An 18,074-nucleotide genomic window follows, 5' to 3' on the forward strand; every position below is an offset into this window, starting at 1 on the left:
AAACAGTACTCATAACTCTGGGAACAAAAAAAATTGAGAATTTTGAAAATTGACAGTTAAAAGAAGAATGGATACATAAGTACAAGTGAGTTTCCCCTCCCAATGGGCTCAAGATCTGAAGGACAACCACTTGGTGAGAATGATATGGAGGAAAATAAAAGGTTAAATGACTATTAAAAACCCAGTGAGACATGATTCTATAATTCTAAGGATATTAAGTAGGATACTCTATAGATATGGTCTTGCCCTGAAGGAACAAATATTTCATACTTTTTCCCAATCCTTAGTATTTTTATTATAAAATTTTTATTATTAAATATTAATAGTATTTTTATTATTCATTTTTAAAAATTAAAAAGACATTTTTCATCAGAACTTATTTTAGTGTTACAACTAATGTAGCCTCATTTTTAGGAGTACAGAGGGAAAAATATGCTTCTAAGAAGACTTAATATGGGCCTATAGTTTATGGTTAAGTTCTCCTACATTGTTAAATTCTTAACCACACTTATTATATTAAAAAACTCTAAAGGAAATCAAAGTATATTTCAATTATACCATGCTCTTGTGAGTAAGGAATTGCCTTTTTACTCATAAAAATGATAATAGGTATTAGTGCCATTTGGAAAGTGCTCCACGTAATGTTAAAGAAAAATATCATTGTGAAAAATATAATGTGCAATGTCTGTTGGTAACCACAGAATATGTAAATATGGTGCCAATGAATTATCCCCTAAAGGATGCCAAATTCCCTGCCATATGCTGTCTTTCACTCTAAGAATTCTGCTACTGCCAATTTAGCTTATTCTTCATCTTGTGCCCCAAAATCTTGAGAAAAACAACATCCCAGAGCATTCTCAAGAGGTTTTCATTGGGACTGGAGCCAAAAATCACATATCTGTCTCATGGGATCCCTTTTGAGCCTGGATGGAGAAATCATCATGGAAATAATTTCAGATCTCTGTCGCAGGCTGTAAGCCAGAGCTTCCCCAGAGTAGTCAAGAATCCATCTGGGACTCTAGATGAGAATTATTTGAAATCCACAGAGAATGAAGAAAAGGGTTTGGGTCTAATGTGATTCCAATCTTTACAGCTCAGAAGCACTCCCAAAACTCTCATAATTTCCCTAAAGCCAGGGGGGTAAATATTTGGAAGCTTAAATGAAACTAGTGAACAGTAAAAGAAAAGGCAGCTAGCCAGGAGTTCCCAGCAATTTCTGTCAAAATTGAGTCATTGTTTTTTCCTTGCTACTCTACATGACAGAAAGTTCTACACGATTCACTTAACTGTAGTTTAATCAGCATGTATTACTATAGTCCAATATTTAGATCCTAAATTTTTAAAGCTTTTTAAGGTCTACAATAGCACTGTCAAAATAATACTAGTTAAATGTCTTTGGTCTCTTGTCAAAGAAATACATGTTAACCCTAAAACACTGAGGTTTTGTTTTTGTTTTTTGATTTTTTTTTTTTTCATTTTGTTTTGCTTTGTTTTTGGTTAGGACTAACAGGTACTCATGAAAAAAAGACCCAAATTCTTAAATTATTGACTTTGGGTTTAAACAACCTCTGCTCAACATACACAAAATCAGTCTTATGACTTCACTTACTTTTAGTAACAACTCCCTCCAGTCTAATGATATTGGGATGGTCAAACTGTCCCATAATGCTTGCTTCTCCTAAGAAGTCTCTCCTCTGCTTTTCTGTGTAGCCCACTTTCAGGGTCTTGATGGCCACTGAAATCTCTTTTTTTGAAGGAAGTTTTAAGCGACCACTGCACACCTCTCCAAATTCACCTGTTAGAATGCAGAAGAACAAAACAAGAAAAGGTAAGAAATTATACTATAAAAAATCATCAGTAGGGAGCAACTGTTTTCCCTTAATAATTCCAATTCAATAATTGACCTGCAAGATGTACACTTGTAGGCTTCCAAATTATTTTGGAAGATGGTAATAAGAAACTCCAGGACATCCACACCCTGGTGGAAAATGGACCTTGTGATAAGCCTCATGTATTTTGAAGTACTACACTATGAATAATGACATATGAAAGAATAAGAGGGAAGTCAAAAGTTATATCTATTAGATTTTTTAATTCCTTGTTCTCATAGCTACCATTTCCTCAGGGTAATCAACCAGCACCAGCACCATATAATGGGTTAAACATTGGATTAAATTTCAGATGTTTATCAGTATTCTGTTTTTACCAGGGCCAATTTAGCTATAATTTCCAGCTCTCTGAAAATGGGAATAAAAGAATAAGCTATCAAGTCATTTTACGGAGTAGGGTGTGTTGTATTATTCACATACTAGTTGTAAAGTTCTCTGGGGCTCTGGAAAGAGAAAAATAATCTATCAGTATTGAATCGTATCTAAAGAATTACTGTAGGAATATTTTCTTAGATCCAATGTCTTCAATAAAAAAGTTATCTTAAATGCACAATCAGAATTTGTTGAATATGGAGTGTTGCTGATTTTTACGTAGTCTAATTTAATTGATATAAAATTGCCTAGAACTAGTTTGGTCACTATCTTCACATACATTGTTATTGAGAAGATTCACCCATAATGCTTTCATTTGATTTTGAGCTCCTTGAGAGCAGAGATCCTTTACATTCATTTCTCTGTCTCCACTGCTGCCACAGTGATTGCCATAAAGTAGTGCCATGTATTGATTGTTCCTCATTCAAGGAAGAAATCCTAATATTGTGCAGATTATTACATGGGTTTTGTACAACATTTTAAAAAATAATTTTTAACAGCAAATGAAAGGTTTTTCTGAAAAGAAAAATTACATGATCAATTTTTAGGCTCTCTATGGAATGGAAAAACATTTTTGGTCCAACCTTTTCACTGTGAGTTTTTGTACAGGGCCCATGCCCCATGGGTCAGCCAGAAAGAAGGTGTCAAGTAGTGAGATACTTCTCTATTTTTCATCCAAGTAAGTCCTTCAACCACAAAAGCAGCAGGTTGTCTTAATGATTTATCAGCTGCATCCCTACAAATGACTTGCTTCTCTCCAGAAAGTTCTAAACTCCCTTAGACTTGACCCTCCCTTGCTCAGGAATCCAGTCTTGCCACTGTTTTCAAAACAATGACTTGTACTATAACTTGTCAAATTCATTTAATGTCCAAAAGCAGGTATTCATACATTTATTTAATAAATATTCATCAATTGGCAACAGTATTACAGATACTATGAAAAACACGGAGATATAATGGTAATAAAGGCAGATCTAATTTCTTCCCCTCAAGGAAGTACAGAGATGATAGTAATATCTGCAGCTAGGGTGTTTTTTAGGATTATGGGGAGAATTAGGGGCAGAACTTGAGAACACTCAATGATCTTTTTTTAAATCAAAGGAAGAATATGCCATTATAGATGTGTGAGCTTTAGGAGAAGTTATGAAGCAAAGTAAGTCATTGTTAAAATTTGTAAACAAGACTAAGAGTTTCTTTCTTTATGCAGAGCTATCAGAACATTGCCCAAAACCCCAGTTCACTTTGTGTAAACATTAAGTTTGGGCAAACCACAAGGAGGCATCCATCATGAATTTTCATATTCTGAAAAAAAGTTCTGCCATTATCATGGATCAATAGAGTGTAATGGATTGTGTTTTAAATTTGGAAGTCATTACCATTTATTCTAAGTGACAAGTCACTTGTTAGTTTACAGGACAGACAGTACAGAACTGTGAGATAGAGCATGGATTCTGGAGCCGATTGTCTAGGGTCTAATTCAGTCTCTGTCACTTATTATCTGTGTGATTTTGAGTGACTCTCTTAACATCTCTGTGCCTTTGTCTCCTTATCTATAACATAGGGACACCAATTTTGTCTACTTCATAAAATTTTTGTGCAGTTAAAGGAATTAATGTACATAGAATGCACTTAGAATGGACTTAGAAGAGAGCCAGACACATAGTACGTGCCATCTAAGTGTTAGCCATTCTTCTCTGAGTTCAAATTTACTTTAAGAAGGATAAATATCTATCTACTTCTTAAGAGTTAGATCAAGGTGAAGAATAAATACTAAAGTTCTTTTTAAAATGTCAAATTCTGTATTAATGTAAAAAGAGATGGTTGTGATGATCACGGTGATAACAAGCTTAATGTCATATTGGACAAGTACTTGTAAAGGAAAGAATGTTGTGAAAGTACCTCACTCGGGAGATCTAGGGGAAGAGTTTGAATTTCAAGTGGCCCAATTAGTGTTTCTTCCTTTGTTCTCAGTGGGAGAGCTGGACATATGGACATGTTATCTACCTTCAAAATTCAGAAAATGGTGTTTCAGTAATGCTAGTATTTAAAAAAATCATAAAATTTAGAAATGTGTTTATTTTATCTGATAAATACTAGAAATTGTCACAAATAGATTATACTAGACATAGAAATGTTACATAGTAATTCAATTCTCTTTATAATAACTGTTCTTAAAAGAACAGTGTTGGAAAAATTAACAAAGACTGGACAAATGCAATGCCTAACTTTTCCATCTAGCCAATTTTATATGGTTCAATTAACTTTGCACCTGTAAGAAACAAAATTTAGATCCTGTCATTTCTAAATAAAAGCACAGCTACAAGAAGTTCATTTGAGAAGATACTACTTGATTTTTTAAATAATTAAGTGCATCAGTGTTTATTTGCCCTTTGAAATAAAATATGCTTTATGAGAATGGGTACACTGTATTTTGATTTAAGGTACAAAATGCACAATTGCTCAAAATAAAATTTCTTATGCTAATTTCATTTAAAACAGGAAATAATGCACTTGTGTTTAAGAGGAATGACCCTCTGCACTAGTCAAAGCCCATTCTCCTTCCACTGTTTTAATAAGAGAAGAAGAATAAAAAGACACACTGAACAATGCTGTTGTGTCAGCTAAGCACTATACATGGATTATCTCGATTCATCTTCAAAAAAATCTTAGAAGGCACTATTGTGATCATTAGTGTCTAGCATAAACTTTAAAGTTGAAAAGTACAAGCTTCAGATTTTGGCTTCCTAATTAATATCTATGTGACCATGGGCCATTCACATTTTCAGCTTTTGTTTCCTCATCTGGTGAAATGGAGATAATAATACCTATTTAAAAGTCTAATAAAATTAAAATCATGTGAATGTCTAGCACAGAATAGGAATTAAATATTTTCTACCTTTGGGAAACTTTGAAATAATGGTTGGATTGAGGAATAAAATTAGGAATTTTGGTCATTATGAATTCCTCACTAACAAAATTATACTACCTTGAGAAAGTTAATTCATGCCTCAATTTTAATTTTGTAATTTGCAATATAGTTATAATTCTTCTGGTTTTTCAATGTATAAATGAGAGTTTGTTATATCTATTTCTTTGTATAAAATTTTTGACAGAAAACTAAAGAGTTAGTCCACATATAGTCTTCCTGTATATTTAATTGACTGTGAAAGTTCTGTCATTGAATAAAAGATTCAGCCTTTTAACAATAGAAGATAGGTGCTTAGGGAGGGTGACAGGGAGGGAGATGCAAGAGGGAAGAGATATGGGAACATATGTATATGTATAACTGATGTACTTTGTTATAAAGCAGAAACTAACACACCATTGTAAAGCAATTATACCCCAATAAAGATGTTAAAAAAAAAAAGAAGGTGCTAATCAATTTAGCATGATTACTAATTTTTTGTGGACAACATTATTTTTTTTAATTTTAAAAGGTATAGGAAGTGGGTAAGAGTATAAATGAAAGAAGGCTGGTCATGAGTGGACTGTGATTGAAGTTGCTGTAGAAATGGTTACATGCAGGTTCATTATACTATTTTACAATTCCATCTATTTTTGTAGACATTTAAAATTTTACCAAACAAAATGTGAAAAAATGATAGCCTTCAAAACCTTGATTTCATATTCTATCTTTGTAATGACAAATCATTTAAAGGCTAATCAAGACAGACTAGAATTGCGAGTGCATTTTATAAAGAAATCTTCCAGGCGAAGCATAACCAACCTTGAAGATATATATATTTGCAAACAAAATAGGCACAGTTCTATAGCTCTTAATGTGGCAAATGAGACTATTGGCTGCAAAACTCCAAAATGGCAGCATATGTCTAATTTTTTACAAATGTTTGAAGAAAGAAAGGAAAAAGAGGATCTGTTTTAATCTTTAATGAGCATCAAGGATTATTAGGTGATTCAGTACAGTCTTTCCCTTTATCTCATTGATGAGATACCATTTTTAATGAGTATGCTTTGTCTCACACTACTATGTTCTAGATACCTGGCTTTGTCAATAACATCTGTATATATAAGCTTTTATTAATGCAGAAGGCTCCAAATTTCAAGGTCACAATATGTTTGACCTTCTGGACATTGGTTGACCTTCTCTCATCACATTCTCCAGTTGAGTGTGCAAAGTCTTTTGCTGCATATGCTACGGCACCTTCCATGCTGGAGAACAGTGCATTCTTGTGGGGCAGCATTAAAACCAGCATGACAAAGCCCCTCTGCACCATGGAGTAGTTGACAAAGCAGAACTGTACAAATGAAAGAGTAATCAATATATATCTGGATTAATTTAGGCTGAATTAACATAGATGTACAGTGAATGTGTGTATTCTTAAGTCTTAGATTGTGAAAAAGGAAGTACTTATTCTAGTTTCCTTTTATGAATTGCTAGTTTCATATTTTCATATTACCTGCACATGTGAATTTTAAGAGGATATAACATTAAGAAAATTAGAAGAGAAGATTTACAAAACTATCATTTTATTTAGATAATATATGAATTACTCAGATTATCCTGCTTGAATAGTAAATACTACTTGAGTTATAAATAATTCTTTAGTACATAGAAAAAGAAACAGAAAATTATATGCACATTTGTGTAAAAAAGCATCAGTCATATATAGAGTACTTGCAGAAAATGTGATCTGATATGATATGCATAATTCAAAAAGTTCATTTTTCATACTTTCACTCTATTTCCCACATAGACATAACTAGCTCGTGTTTGTTTTTAGAGCAATATTGAAGAATGAGATGACTGTGTACAATTATTGTACAATATTGTTTATTTTTACTTTTGAGTAGTAGTTTTATTAAAATGCACACTGCATATTCTGTGAATGCCATATGTTTATGTGTAATTTTATAAAATACTGTTATTTTATAAATATAATTTTTTGGAAATACTCAACTGCTATTAATAATATCTATATTTTAGAAATACACAACTGTGACACCTATTAACACTCCATAGGTGTTTGTTAATGAATTTGTGATTGAGCAAATTAATAATTAGAACAAAAGTATGTCTATATGAAAACAAGCTTCAACACAAATACTTTAAAACTATATACCATTACAAGCAAGTATTAAAACAGAGCACTTCACATTATTTAAACTATCCTCTCAATATAGTTGTGATGGAATTTGTATAAAATATGTCTTTTATTTTATTTTGTGTTGTCTTTGTTTTTTAATTCCAAAGAAGATTCTAGAATTACTTTTTCTCTACAAATCAAAATTTTCACTTAGTGGGCTCATTTAAAGTAAGACACACTTTTATCCTGTTATCCCCATTTAGCCAGATAGACTTTGTGACACATGATCAGCATAGCCATGGAGAGATTGAGCTGCGGCGGCTGCCCGCTCTGAAATTCAATAAATAGCAAGCTGGCCGTGGTCTCTGAGTCTGTAGGTCTGGCACCTTTGAAATCATTACATTCCATTAAATACTCCTTCATTTATTTACTGCCTGCCTTTTATCATGAAATCAGAAAATGTCTATTTTCATAGCAATATACTTTGGCCTGAGAACCTGAGCAGTCAATCTCAGGCAGCATTCTTATGCATAGCTGTAGACTTGTAATTAACATACTAGGTGGACAGTGAGATTACTGCGGTCGTTACCTGCTCCAACAACTTTGTCAATGGATATGTTGGTGGCATCCAATTCCTTAGCAAACTCATGAACTGCTTGGGTAGGGTCTTCATAAGTGTGCGGGTCAACGTAAGTCCTGAGACCTGGAAGTTTTACTGTTTAAGGAAAGGAAGAAAGGCATTTAGGAAGAAAGGCATTTATAAAATCTTTACTGTGTGAATTCATGATAACATTATTATTGGTTTTTTAAAAAATCCCCATGACATTAAACCGTAATGAAACAGAAAGAGGTGCCACAATGAACTTTCTCTGTAAAAACACTAGAAGGAAAATGGACATTCAAGGAGGGGGTTCTTGAGGAGAGAAAAATGGTTCAGAATTGAGTAGGCCTAGTAATTACTACCAGTAGCAGCAGTGAGTGAATGCCATCACACTATCACACGTTTGTGACTCTGTAAACAGTGTGGTAACCAAATATCTATTATAGTGCCACATGTGACAATAAAGGAAAGCTTGTGACATACTTTCATAAGGCGGAATAGCTGATGTAATTAGAGGATATAAAACAGCATGTCTTTCATCTGACACTATTCTGCTTTTATTAACAGTCACAATCAAAATTCCCCACTGCATTTATAGATTTACGTTAAGCTGTGAGTTTACATATACATAATATGGGTATTATATGTATATACTAATCTAGTTTAAATTAACTGAAATCTTATTATGTAGCTTTTCAACATGGTTAAAAGCAATATAAGTGCTCTCTATAAGTTTAATAATTGTGGTAAGGAGCTAAATTCCAAACATAAATCATATTTATAGCTTATTAAATATAAGCTTTCTTCATAGTATATTTCTTTATTGAATTTTTTTGAAGGTGAAAAATTTGCATGATGTTCTGCAATTAAAATAGCACAGACAAAAGATACAGGAGAATCATTTTGGATTTGATATAATATTAATAAAATTCCTATCATTTGGAAATATAATTCATATTTGAAACAATTTGGAATGCTCAAGAAACTAACTTTCTCTGAAAGAAAACTAAATTTTTAAAAAGGAAACCTAAAATCTATTAAAGTACATAAACATGCTCTAACATTAAAGGACACTGTAATTTAACTGCCATAGTATATATACTAATAATATTGATTTTAATTTTCATAATGGTGAATAATATTAGTAAAATTATTTTAGCAAGGGACATGGATTCTTTCTTTTTTTTCTATCACTTTTTCCCAGCTTTATTGAAATATAATTGACATAACATTGTGTAGGTTTAAAGTGTACAATGTGATCGTTTGATACACATATATATTGTGAAATATTTACCACAATAATATTAAAACATTCCTCATCTCACATTATTACCTTTTTTGTTGTTGTTAGCATGAGAATGTTAAAACTCTACTCTCATAGCAACTTCCTAGTGTTAACTAGAGTCACCATGCAGCACCTTCGATCCCCAGAAGTTGTTCATCTTCTAACTGAAAGCTTGTACTGTTTGACCAACATCTCCCCATATTCCCCATCCCTCAGCCCCTGGCAACCACCATACTATTTTCTGTTTCTATGAGTTTGATATTTTTATATTCCACATGTGAGTTCATAAAGCATTTGTCTTTCTCTCTCTGGCTTATTTCATTTAGCAAAATGCCTTCAAGGTCCATCCATGTTGTCACAAATGGTAGGATTTCCTTCTTTTATATGGATAAATAATATTCCATTCTATAAATATACCTCATTTTCTTTATCCATTCATCTGTCAGTAGACACTTAGGTTATTTCCATGTCTTGACTGTTGTGAAGAATGCTATAGTAAACATGGAGGTGCAGATATACCTTTGAGATAGTGATTTCATTTCCTTTCAATATATACCCATCAGTAGGATTGCTGAACCATATTGTAGTTGTATTTTTAATTTTTTGAGAACCCTCTGTACTTTTCCAATATTGGTGATACCAATTTACATTCCCACCAACAGTGCACCAGATCTCCTTTTCTACACATCCTTGTCAGCATTTGTTATCTTTTGTCTTTTTGAGAATAGTCATGCTAACAGATGTGAGACAGTATCTCATTGTGATTTTGATTTGCATATCCCTGATGGTTAGTGGTATAGAGCTCCTTTTTATGTACTTGTTAGCCATTTGTATGTGTTCTTTGGAAAAAATGTCTATTCATGTCTTTTGCCCATTTTCTAATTGGATTGCTTGGGTTTTTGCTGTTGAGTTCCTTATGTATTTTGGGTATTAACCTCTTATCAGATATATGGTTTGCAAATGTTTTTACCATTCTATAGATTCCCTTTTCTTTTCCTTAATTGTTTCTTCCACTGTGCAGAAGATTTTTAGTTTAATGTAGTAATGCTTATTGATTTTTGCATTTGTTGCTGGTGTTTTGGGGTTCCTATCCAAAAATATCATTGCTAAGACCTATGTCAATGAGCTTTTTCTCTATTTTTGTTCTAAAATTTTATAAGTTCAGGTCTTATGTTGAAGTCCTTAATTCATTTTGAGTTACATTTTGTGAGTGATGTAAGATGATGGTGTAGTTTCATTCTTTTGCAAATGAATATCCAGTTCTCCCAACATCATTTAGTGAAGAAACTATCATTTCCCTATTGAGTATTCTTGGCTCCCTAGTTGGCCATATGCATGAGTTTAGTTCTGGGCTCTCAATCCTGCTCCATTGGTCTATGTGCCTGTTTTATGCCAGTACCATACTGTGTTTATTACTATAACTTTATGATATAATTTGAAATCTGGAAGTGTGATGCCTCCAGCTTTCTAAGATTGCTTTGGCTATTTGAGGTCTTTGTAATTCCATATGAACTTTGGGATAGTTCCTTCTACTTCTCTGAAAAATGCCATTGGAATTTTGATACAGATTATACTGGATCTATAGATGGTTTAGGTACTGGGGCCATTTTGACAATATTAACTCTTTAGATCCATGAGCATGGGCTATCTTGCAGTTTATTTGTGTCATCTTCAATTTCTTTTTTTTTTTTTAACATCTTTATTGAAGTATAATTGCTTTACAAGGTTGTGTTAGTTTTTGTTAATAACAAAGTGAATCAGCTATATATATACATATATCACCATATCTCCTACCTCTTGCGTCTCTCTCCCACCCTCCCTATCCCACACCTCTAGGTGGTCACAAAACACTGAGCTGATCTCCCTGTGCTATCCGGCTGCTTCCCACTAGCTATCTATTTTACATTTGGTAGTGTATATATGTACATGCAACTCTCTCACTTTGTCCCAGCTTACCCTTCCCCCTCCCCGTGTGCTCAAGTTCATTCTCTATGTCTGCATCTTTATTCCTGTCCTGTGCCTAAGTTCTTAAGAACCACTTTTTTTTTTTTTTTTAGATACCATATATATGTGTTGGCTTACAGTATTTGTTTTTCTCTTTCTGACTTACTTCACTCTGTATGACAGTCTCTAGGTCCATCCACCTCACTACAAATAACTCAATTTTGTTTCTTTATATGGCTGAGTAATATTCCATTGTATATATGTGCCACATCTTCTTTATTCATTCATCTGTCGATGGACACTTAGGTTGCTTCCATGTCCTGGCTATTGTAAATAGAGCTGCAGTGAATATTGTGGTACATGAATCTTTTTCAATTATGGTTTTCTCAGGGTATATGCCCAAGAGTGGGATTGCTGGGTCGTATGGTAGTTTTATTTTTAGATTTTTAAGGAATCTCCATTCTATTCTCCATAGTGGCTGTATCAATTTACGTTCCCACCAACAGTGCAAGGGGGTTCCCTTTTCTCCACAACCTCTCCAGCATTTATTGTTTCTAGATTTTTTGATGATGGCTATTCTGACTGGTGTGAGGTGATACCTTGTAGTTTTGATTTGCATTTCTCTAATGATTAGTGACGTTGAGCATCCTTTCGTGTGTTTGTTGGCAATCTGTATATCTTCTTTGGAGAAATGTCTGTTTAGGGTCTTCTGCCTATTTTTGGAATGGGTTGTTGGTTTTTTTGATATTGAGCTGCATGAGCTGCTTGTAAATTTTGGAGATTAATCCTTTGTCAGTTGCTTTATTTGCAAATATTTTCTCCCATTCTGAGGGTTGTCTTTTCGTCTTGTTTATGGTTTCCTTTGCTGTGCAAAAGCTTTTAAGTTTCATTAGGCCCCATTTGTTTACTTTTGTTTTTATTTCCATTTCTCTAGGAGGTGGGTAAAAAAGGCTCTTGCTGTGATTTATGTCATAGAGTGTTCTACCTATGTTTTCCTCTAAGAGTTTTATAGTGTCTGGCCTTCCATTTAGGTTTTTAATCCATTTTGAGTTTATTTTTGTGTATGGTGTTAGGGAGTGTCCTAATTTCATTCTTTTACATGTAGCTGTCCAGTTTTCCCAGGACCACTTCTTGAAGAGATTATCTTTTCTCCATTGTATATTCTTGCCTCCTTTCTCAAAAATAAGGTGACCATATATGTGTGGGTTTATCTCTGGGCTTTCTATCCTGTTCCATTGATCTACATTTCTTTTTTTGTGCCGGTACCATACTGTCTTGATTACTGTAACTTTGTAGTATAGTCTGAAGTCAGGGAGCCTGATTCCTACAGCTCCATTTTTCTTTCTCAAGATTGCTTTGGCTATTCGGGGTCTTTTGTGTTTCCATACAAATTGTGAAATTTTTTGTTCTAGTTTTGTGAAAAATGCCATTGGCAGTTTGATAGGTATTGCACTGAATCTGTAGATTGTTTTCAGTAGTAGAGTCATTTTCACAATGTTGATTCCTCCGATCCAAGAACATGATATATCTCTCCATCTGTTTGTATCATCTTTAATTTCTTTCATCAGTGTCTTATAGTTTTCTGCATACAGGTATTTTGTCTCCTTAGGTAGGTTCATTCCTAGGTATTTTATCCTTCTTGTTGCAATGGCAAATGTGAGTGTTTCCATAATTTCTCTTTCAGATTTTTCATCATTAGTCTATAGGAATGCAAGAGATTTCTTTGCATTAATATTTTATCCTGCTACTTTACCAAATTCATTGATTAGCTCTAATAGTTTTCTGGTAGCCTCTTTAGGATTCTCTATGTATAGTATCATGTCATCTGCAAACAGTGACAGTATTACTTCTTCTTTTCCAATTTGGATTCCTTTTATTTCTTTTTCTTCTCTGATTGCTGTGGCTAAAACTTTCAAAACTATGTTGAATAATAGTGGTGAAAGTGGACGACCTTGTCTTGTTCCTGATCTTAGAGGAAATGGTTTCAGTTTTTCACCATTGAGAATGATGTTGGCTGTGAGATTGTCATATATAGCCTTTATTATGTTGAGGTAAGTTCCCTCTATGCCTACTTTCTGGAGGGTTTTTATCATAAATGGGTGTTGAAATTTGTCAAACGCTTTTTCTGCATCTACTGAGATGATCATATGGGTTTTCTCCTTCAGTTTGTTCATATGGTTTATCACATTGATTGATTTGCATATATTGAAGAATCCTTGCATTCCTAGGATAAGCCCCACTTGATCATGGTGTATAATCCTTTTAATGTGCTGTTGGATTCTGTTTGCTTGTACTTTGTTGAGGATTTTTGCATCTATGTTCATCAGTGATCCTGGGCTGTACTTTTCTTTCTTTGTGACATCTTTGTCTGTTTTTGCTATCAGGGTGATGCTGACCTCGTAGGATGAGTTTGGGTGTGTTTCTCCCTCTGCTATATTTTGGAAGAGTTTGAGGAGGATAGGTGTTAGCTCTTCTTTAAATGTTGTACAGGATTTGCCTGTGAATCCATCTGGTCCTGGGCTTTTGTTTGTTGGAAGATTTTTTTTTTTTTTTGCGGTAAACGGGCCTCTCACTGTTGTGGCCTCTCCCGTTGCAGATCACAGGCTCCAGACGTGCAGGCTCAGTGGTCATGGCTCATGGGCCCAGCCTCTCCGCGGCATGTGGGATATTCCCGGACCAGTGCACGAACGCATGTCCCCTGCATTAGCAGGCAGACTCTCAACCACTGTGCCACCAGGGAAGCCGTGTTGGAAGATTTTTAATCACACTTTCAATTTCAGTGCTTGTGATTGGTCTGTTTATATTTTCTATTTCTTCCTGGTTCAGTCTCAAAAGGTTGTGCTTTTCTATGAATTTGTCCATTTCTTCCAGGTTGTCCATTTTATTGGCATACAGTTGCTTGTAGTAATCTCTCATGATTCTTTGTATTTCTGCAGTGTCAGTTGTTACTTCTTTTTCATTTCTAATTCTGTCGGTTTGAGTTTTCTTTCATTTTTTCCGGATGAGTCTGGCTAGTAGTTTATCAATTTTGTTTATCTTCTCAAAGAACCAGATTTTAGTTTTATTGATCTTTGCTATTGTTACCTTCATTTCATTTTCATTGATTTCTGATCTGATCTTCATGATTTCTTTCCTTCTGCTAACTTTGGGGTTTTCTTGTTCTTTCTCTAATTGCTTTTGGTGTAAAGTTAAGTTGTTTATTTGAGATTTTTATTGTTTCTTGAAGTAGGATTGCATTGCTATAAACTGCCTTCTTAGAACTGCTTTTGCTGCATCGCATAGGTTTTGGGTCGTCTTTTCATTGTCATTTATTTCTAGGTATTTTTAAATTTCCTCTTTGATTTCTTCAGTGATCTCTTGGTTGATTAGTAGTGTATTGTTTAGCCTCCATGTGTTTGTATTTTTTACAGAATTTTTCCAGTAATTCATATCTAGTCTCATTGTGTTGCAGTTGGAAAAGATACTTGATATGATTTCAACTTTCTTAAATTCACCAAGGCTTGATTTGTGACTCAAGATATGATTTGTCCTGGAGAATGTTCCATGAGCACTTGAAAAGAAAGTGTATTCTGGTGTTTTTGGATGGAATGTCCTATAAATATCAATTAAGTCCATCTTGTTTAATGTATCATTTAAAGCTTGTGTTTCCTTATTCATTTTTATTTTGGATGATCTCTCCATTGGTGGAAATGGGGTGTTAAAATCCCCTACTATGATTGTGTTACTGTTGATTTCCCCTTTTATGGCTTCTAGCATTTGCCTTATGTATTGAGGTTCTCCTACGTTGGTTCATAAATATTTACAATTGTTATATCTTCTTCTTGGATTGATCCCTTGATCATTACGTAGTGTCCTTCTTTGTCTTTTGTAATAGTTTTTATTTTAAAGTCTGTTTTGTGTGATATGAAAATTGCTACTCCAACTTTCTTTTGGTTTCCATTTGCAAGGAGTATCTTTTTCCACCCCCTCACTTTCAGTCTGTATGTGTCCCTAGGTCTGAATTGGGTCTCTTGTAGACAGCATATGTACGGATTTTGTTTTTGTATCCTTTCAGCCAGTGTATGTCTTTTGGTTTGAGCATTTAATCTGTTTACATTTAAGGTAGTTATTGATATGTATGTTCCTCTTACCATTTTGTTAATTGTTTTGGGTTTGTTATTTCAGGTCTTTTCCTTCTCTTGTGTTTCCTTCCTAGTGAAGTTCCTTTGGCATTTGTTGTAAAGCTGGTGTGGTGGTGCTGAATTCTCATAGCTTTTGCTTGTCTGTGAAGGTTTTAATTTCTCTGTCAAATCTGAATGAGATCCTTGCTGGGTAGAGTAATCTTGGTTTTAGTTTTTTCCCTTTTGTCACTTTAAATATGTCTTGCCACTCCTTTCTGGCTTGCAGAGTTTCTGCTGAAAGATCAGCTATTAACCTTATGGGGCTTCCCTTGTATGTTATTTGTTGCTTTTAATATTTTTCCTTTGTATGTAATTTATGATAGTTTGATTAATATGTGTTGGCATGTTTCTCCTTGGATTTATCCTGTATGGGACTCTGGATTTCTTAGACTTGACTGACTATTTCCTTTCCCATATTAGGGAAGTTTTCAACTATAATCTCTTCAAATATTTTCTCAGTTCCATTCTCTTCTCTTCTTCTTCTGGGACCCCTGTAATTCAAATGTTAGTGCATTTAATGTTGTCCCAGAGGTCTCTGAGACTGTCCTCAATTCTTTTCATTCTTTTTTCTTTATTCTGCTCTGTGATAGTTATTTCCACTCTTTTATCTTCCAGGTCACGTATCCATTCTACTGCCTCAGTTATTCTGCTATTGATTCCTTCCAGAGAATTTTTAATTTCATTTTTTGTGTTGTTCATCATTGCTTGTTTGTTCTTTAGTTCTTCTAGGTCCTTGTTAAACGTTTCTTGTATTTTCTCCACTCTATTTCCAAGATTTTGGATCATCTTTTCTAACATTACTCTGAATTCTTTTTCAGGTAGACTGCTTATTTCCTCTTCATTTATTTGGTCTGGTGGTTTTTTCCCTTGCTCCTTCAACTGCTGTGTGTTTTTCTGTCTTCTCGTTTTGCTTAACTTACTGTGTTTGGGGTCTCCTTTTCACAGGCTGCAGGCTTGTAGTTCCCTTTGTTTTTGGTGTCTGCCCCCAGTGGCTATGGTTGGTTCAGAGGGTTGTAGAGGCTGCCTGGGGGAGGGGAGTATGTCCTGTGTTCTGGTGGCTGAGGCTGGATCTTGTCTTTCTGGTGGGCAGGTCCATGTCTGGTGGTGTGTTTTGGGGTGTCTGTGGACTTATTATGATTTTAGGCAGCCTCTCTGCTAATGGGTGGGGTTGTGTTCCTGTCTTGCTAGTTTTTTGGCATAGGGTGTCCAGCACTGTAGCTTGCTGGTCATTGAGTAGAGCTGGGTCTTAACATTGAGATGGAGGTCTCTGTGAGAGCTTTTGGTGTTTGATATTACTTGGAGCCAGGAGGTCTCTGGTGGACCAATGTCCTGAACTCGGCTCTCCCACCTCAGAGGCACAGGCCTGACACCCGGCCGGAGCACTAAGACCCTGTCAGCCACATGGCTAAGTAAAACTTTCTTGGCCTTTCACAGGTAACCTGACTCAGACAGAATGGATAGAGATGGGTAGGTGGAACTCGTAGAGTCGCAGGCACCTCCAACGCGTCCACTCTGGGCAGCTCCTCCTGGAGAGCCGCCTGTGACTTACACAGGATCCCCAGTTGGGACATGGATTCTTAATGGTGATATATTTTTTCATTTGGTACACTATATTATTGAAGGTGTTTTTAATATCCTAAAATAACAAATAAAATCAGACATTATCTTTTTCTAATAATATCAGAAAAATACATTTTTAAATGTATTTTAAATACATTTTTAAAATGTATTTTAAAAAATACAGTTTTTAAAAAATGTATTTATTTATTTTTGGCTGCGTTGGGTCTTCATTTTTGCATGCAGGCTTTCCCTAGTTGCGGGGAGTGGGGGTTACTTTTTGTTGCCGTGTGTGGGCTTCTCATTGCGGTGGCTTCTCTTGTTGCAGAGAGCAGGCTCTAGGGCATACAGGCTCAGTATATGTGGCACACGGGCTTAGCTGCTCTGCAACATGCGGGATCTTCCCAGACCAGGGCTTGAGCCCATGTCCCCTGCATTGGCAGGCAGATTCTCAACCACTGCGCCACCAGGGAAGTCTCTGATATCACTTTTTTTTTTTTTAATTTATTTTTATTTTTTTTTGCGGTGCGTGGGCCTCTCACTGTTGTGGCCTCTCCCGTTGCCGAGCACAGGCTCCGGACGCGCAGGCTCAGCGGCCATGGCTCACGGGCCCAGCCGCTCCGCGGCATGTGGGATCTTCCCGGACCGGGGCACGATCCTGTGTCCCCTGCATCGGCAGGTGGACTCTCAACCACTGCGCCACCAGGGAAGTCCCTGATATCACTTTTTAATAGAAGAATCTTACTGGCAAAATTGCAGCTGAACATTCTGGAATTACTGAAGATTCTTTGAGCCAGTTTTGTATAATAGTTCATATGAAATAGGTGTAGGGACTGTGATGACAGCAATTGTTCCTAAGAGGCTTCATCACAATGGACATTTGGCCAATGAGTCCAGGATTTCAGAGTCTGGGCTAAGATGTGATTAGTTTGTTGATCTACAGGGTGACTTTGTGAATGCCATGTTACCTCACATAATAATTTATGTTCCTGGGAAGTTTCCATAGAGGTTTTGAGTAAAAAAATATAGGGATAAGAATAAATGGATTATGAAAGATGGGAGGTAAAAACTATTTTCCTTAGCTACTTCTTCAGATGTTTTTTGTTTTGTTTTGTTTTTTTGGTACGCAGGCCTCTCACTGTTGTGGAGCACAGGCTCCGGATGCACAGGCTCAGCGGCCATGGCTCACGGGCCTAGCCGCTCCGCGGCATGTGGGATCTT

General features: G+C 35.3%; 1 protein-coding gene across 2 annotated transcripts in view; it reads right to left on the reverse strand.

The window, feature by feature from the left end:
• EPHA3 (EPH receptor A3) overlaps nt 1-18,074 on the reverse strand; it is a 355,098-nt gene that overhangs the window by 47,267 nt on the left and 289,757 nt on the right. For both annotated transcript variants that reach the window (XM_024761400.1, XM_024761401.1), the window contains exons 10-11: nt 7,896-8,021; nt 1,610-1,795 (exon numbers count right to left, since the gene is read on the reverse strand). In XM_024761400.1, coding sequence (XP_024617168.1) covers nt 1,610-1,795; nt 7,896-8,021 — 312 coding nt within the window. The remainder of the gene's footprint in view (nt 1-1,609; nt 1,796-7,895; nt 8,022-18,074) is intronic.

The sequence above is a fragment of the Neophocaena asiaeorientalis genome, unplaced genomic scaffold (genome assembly GCF_003031525.2).
Source record: "Neophocaena asiaeorientalis asiaeorientalis breed wild unplaced genomic scaffold, Neophocaena_asiaeorientalis_V1.1 scaffold635, whole genome shotgun sequence".
Classification (NCBI taxonomy): Eukaryota; Metazoa; Chordata; class Mammalia; order Artiodactyla; family Phocoenidae; genus Neophocaena; species Neophocaena asiaeorientalis.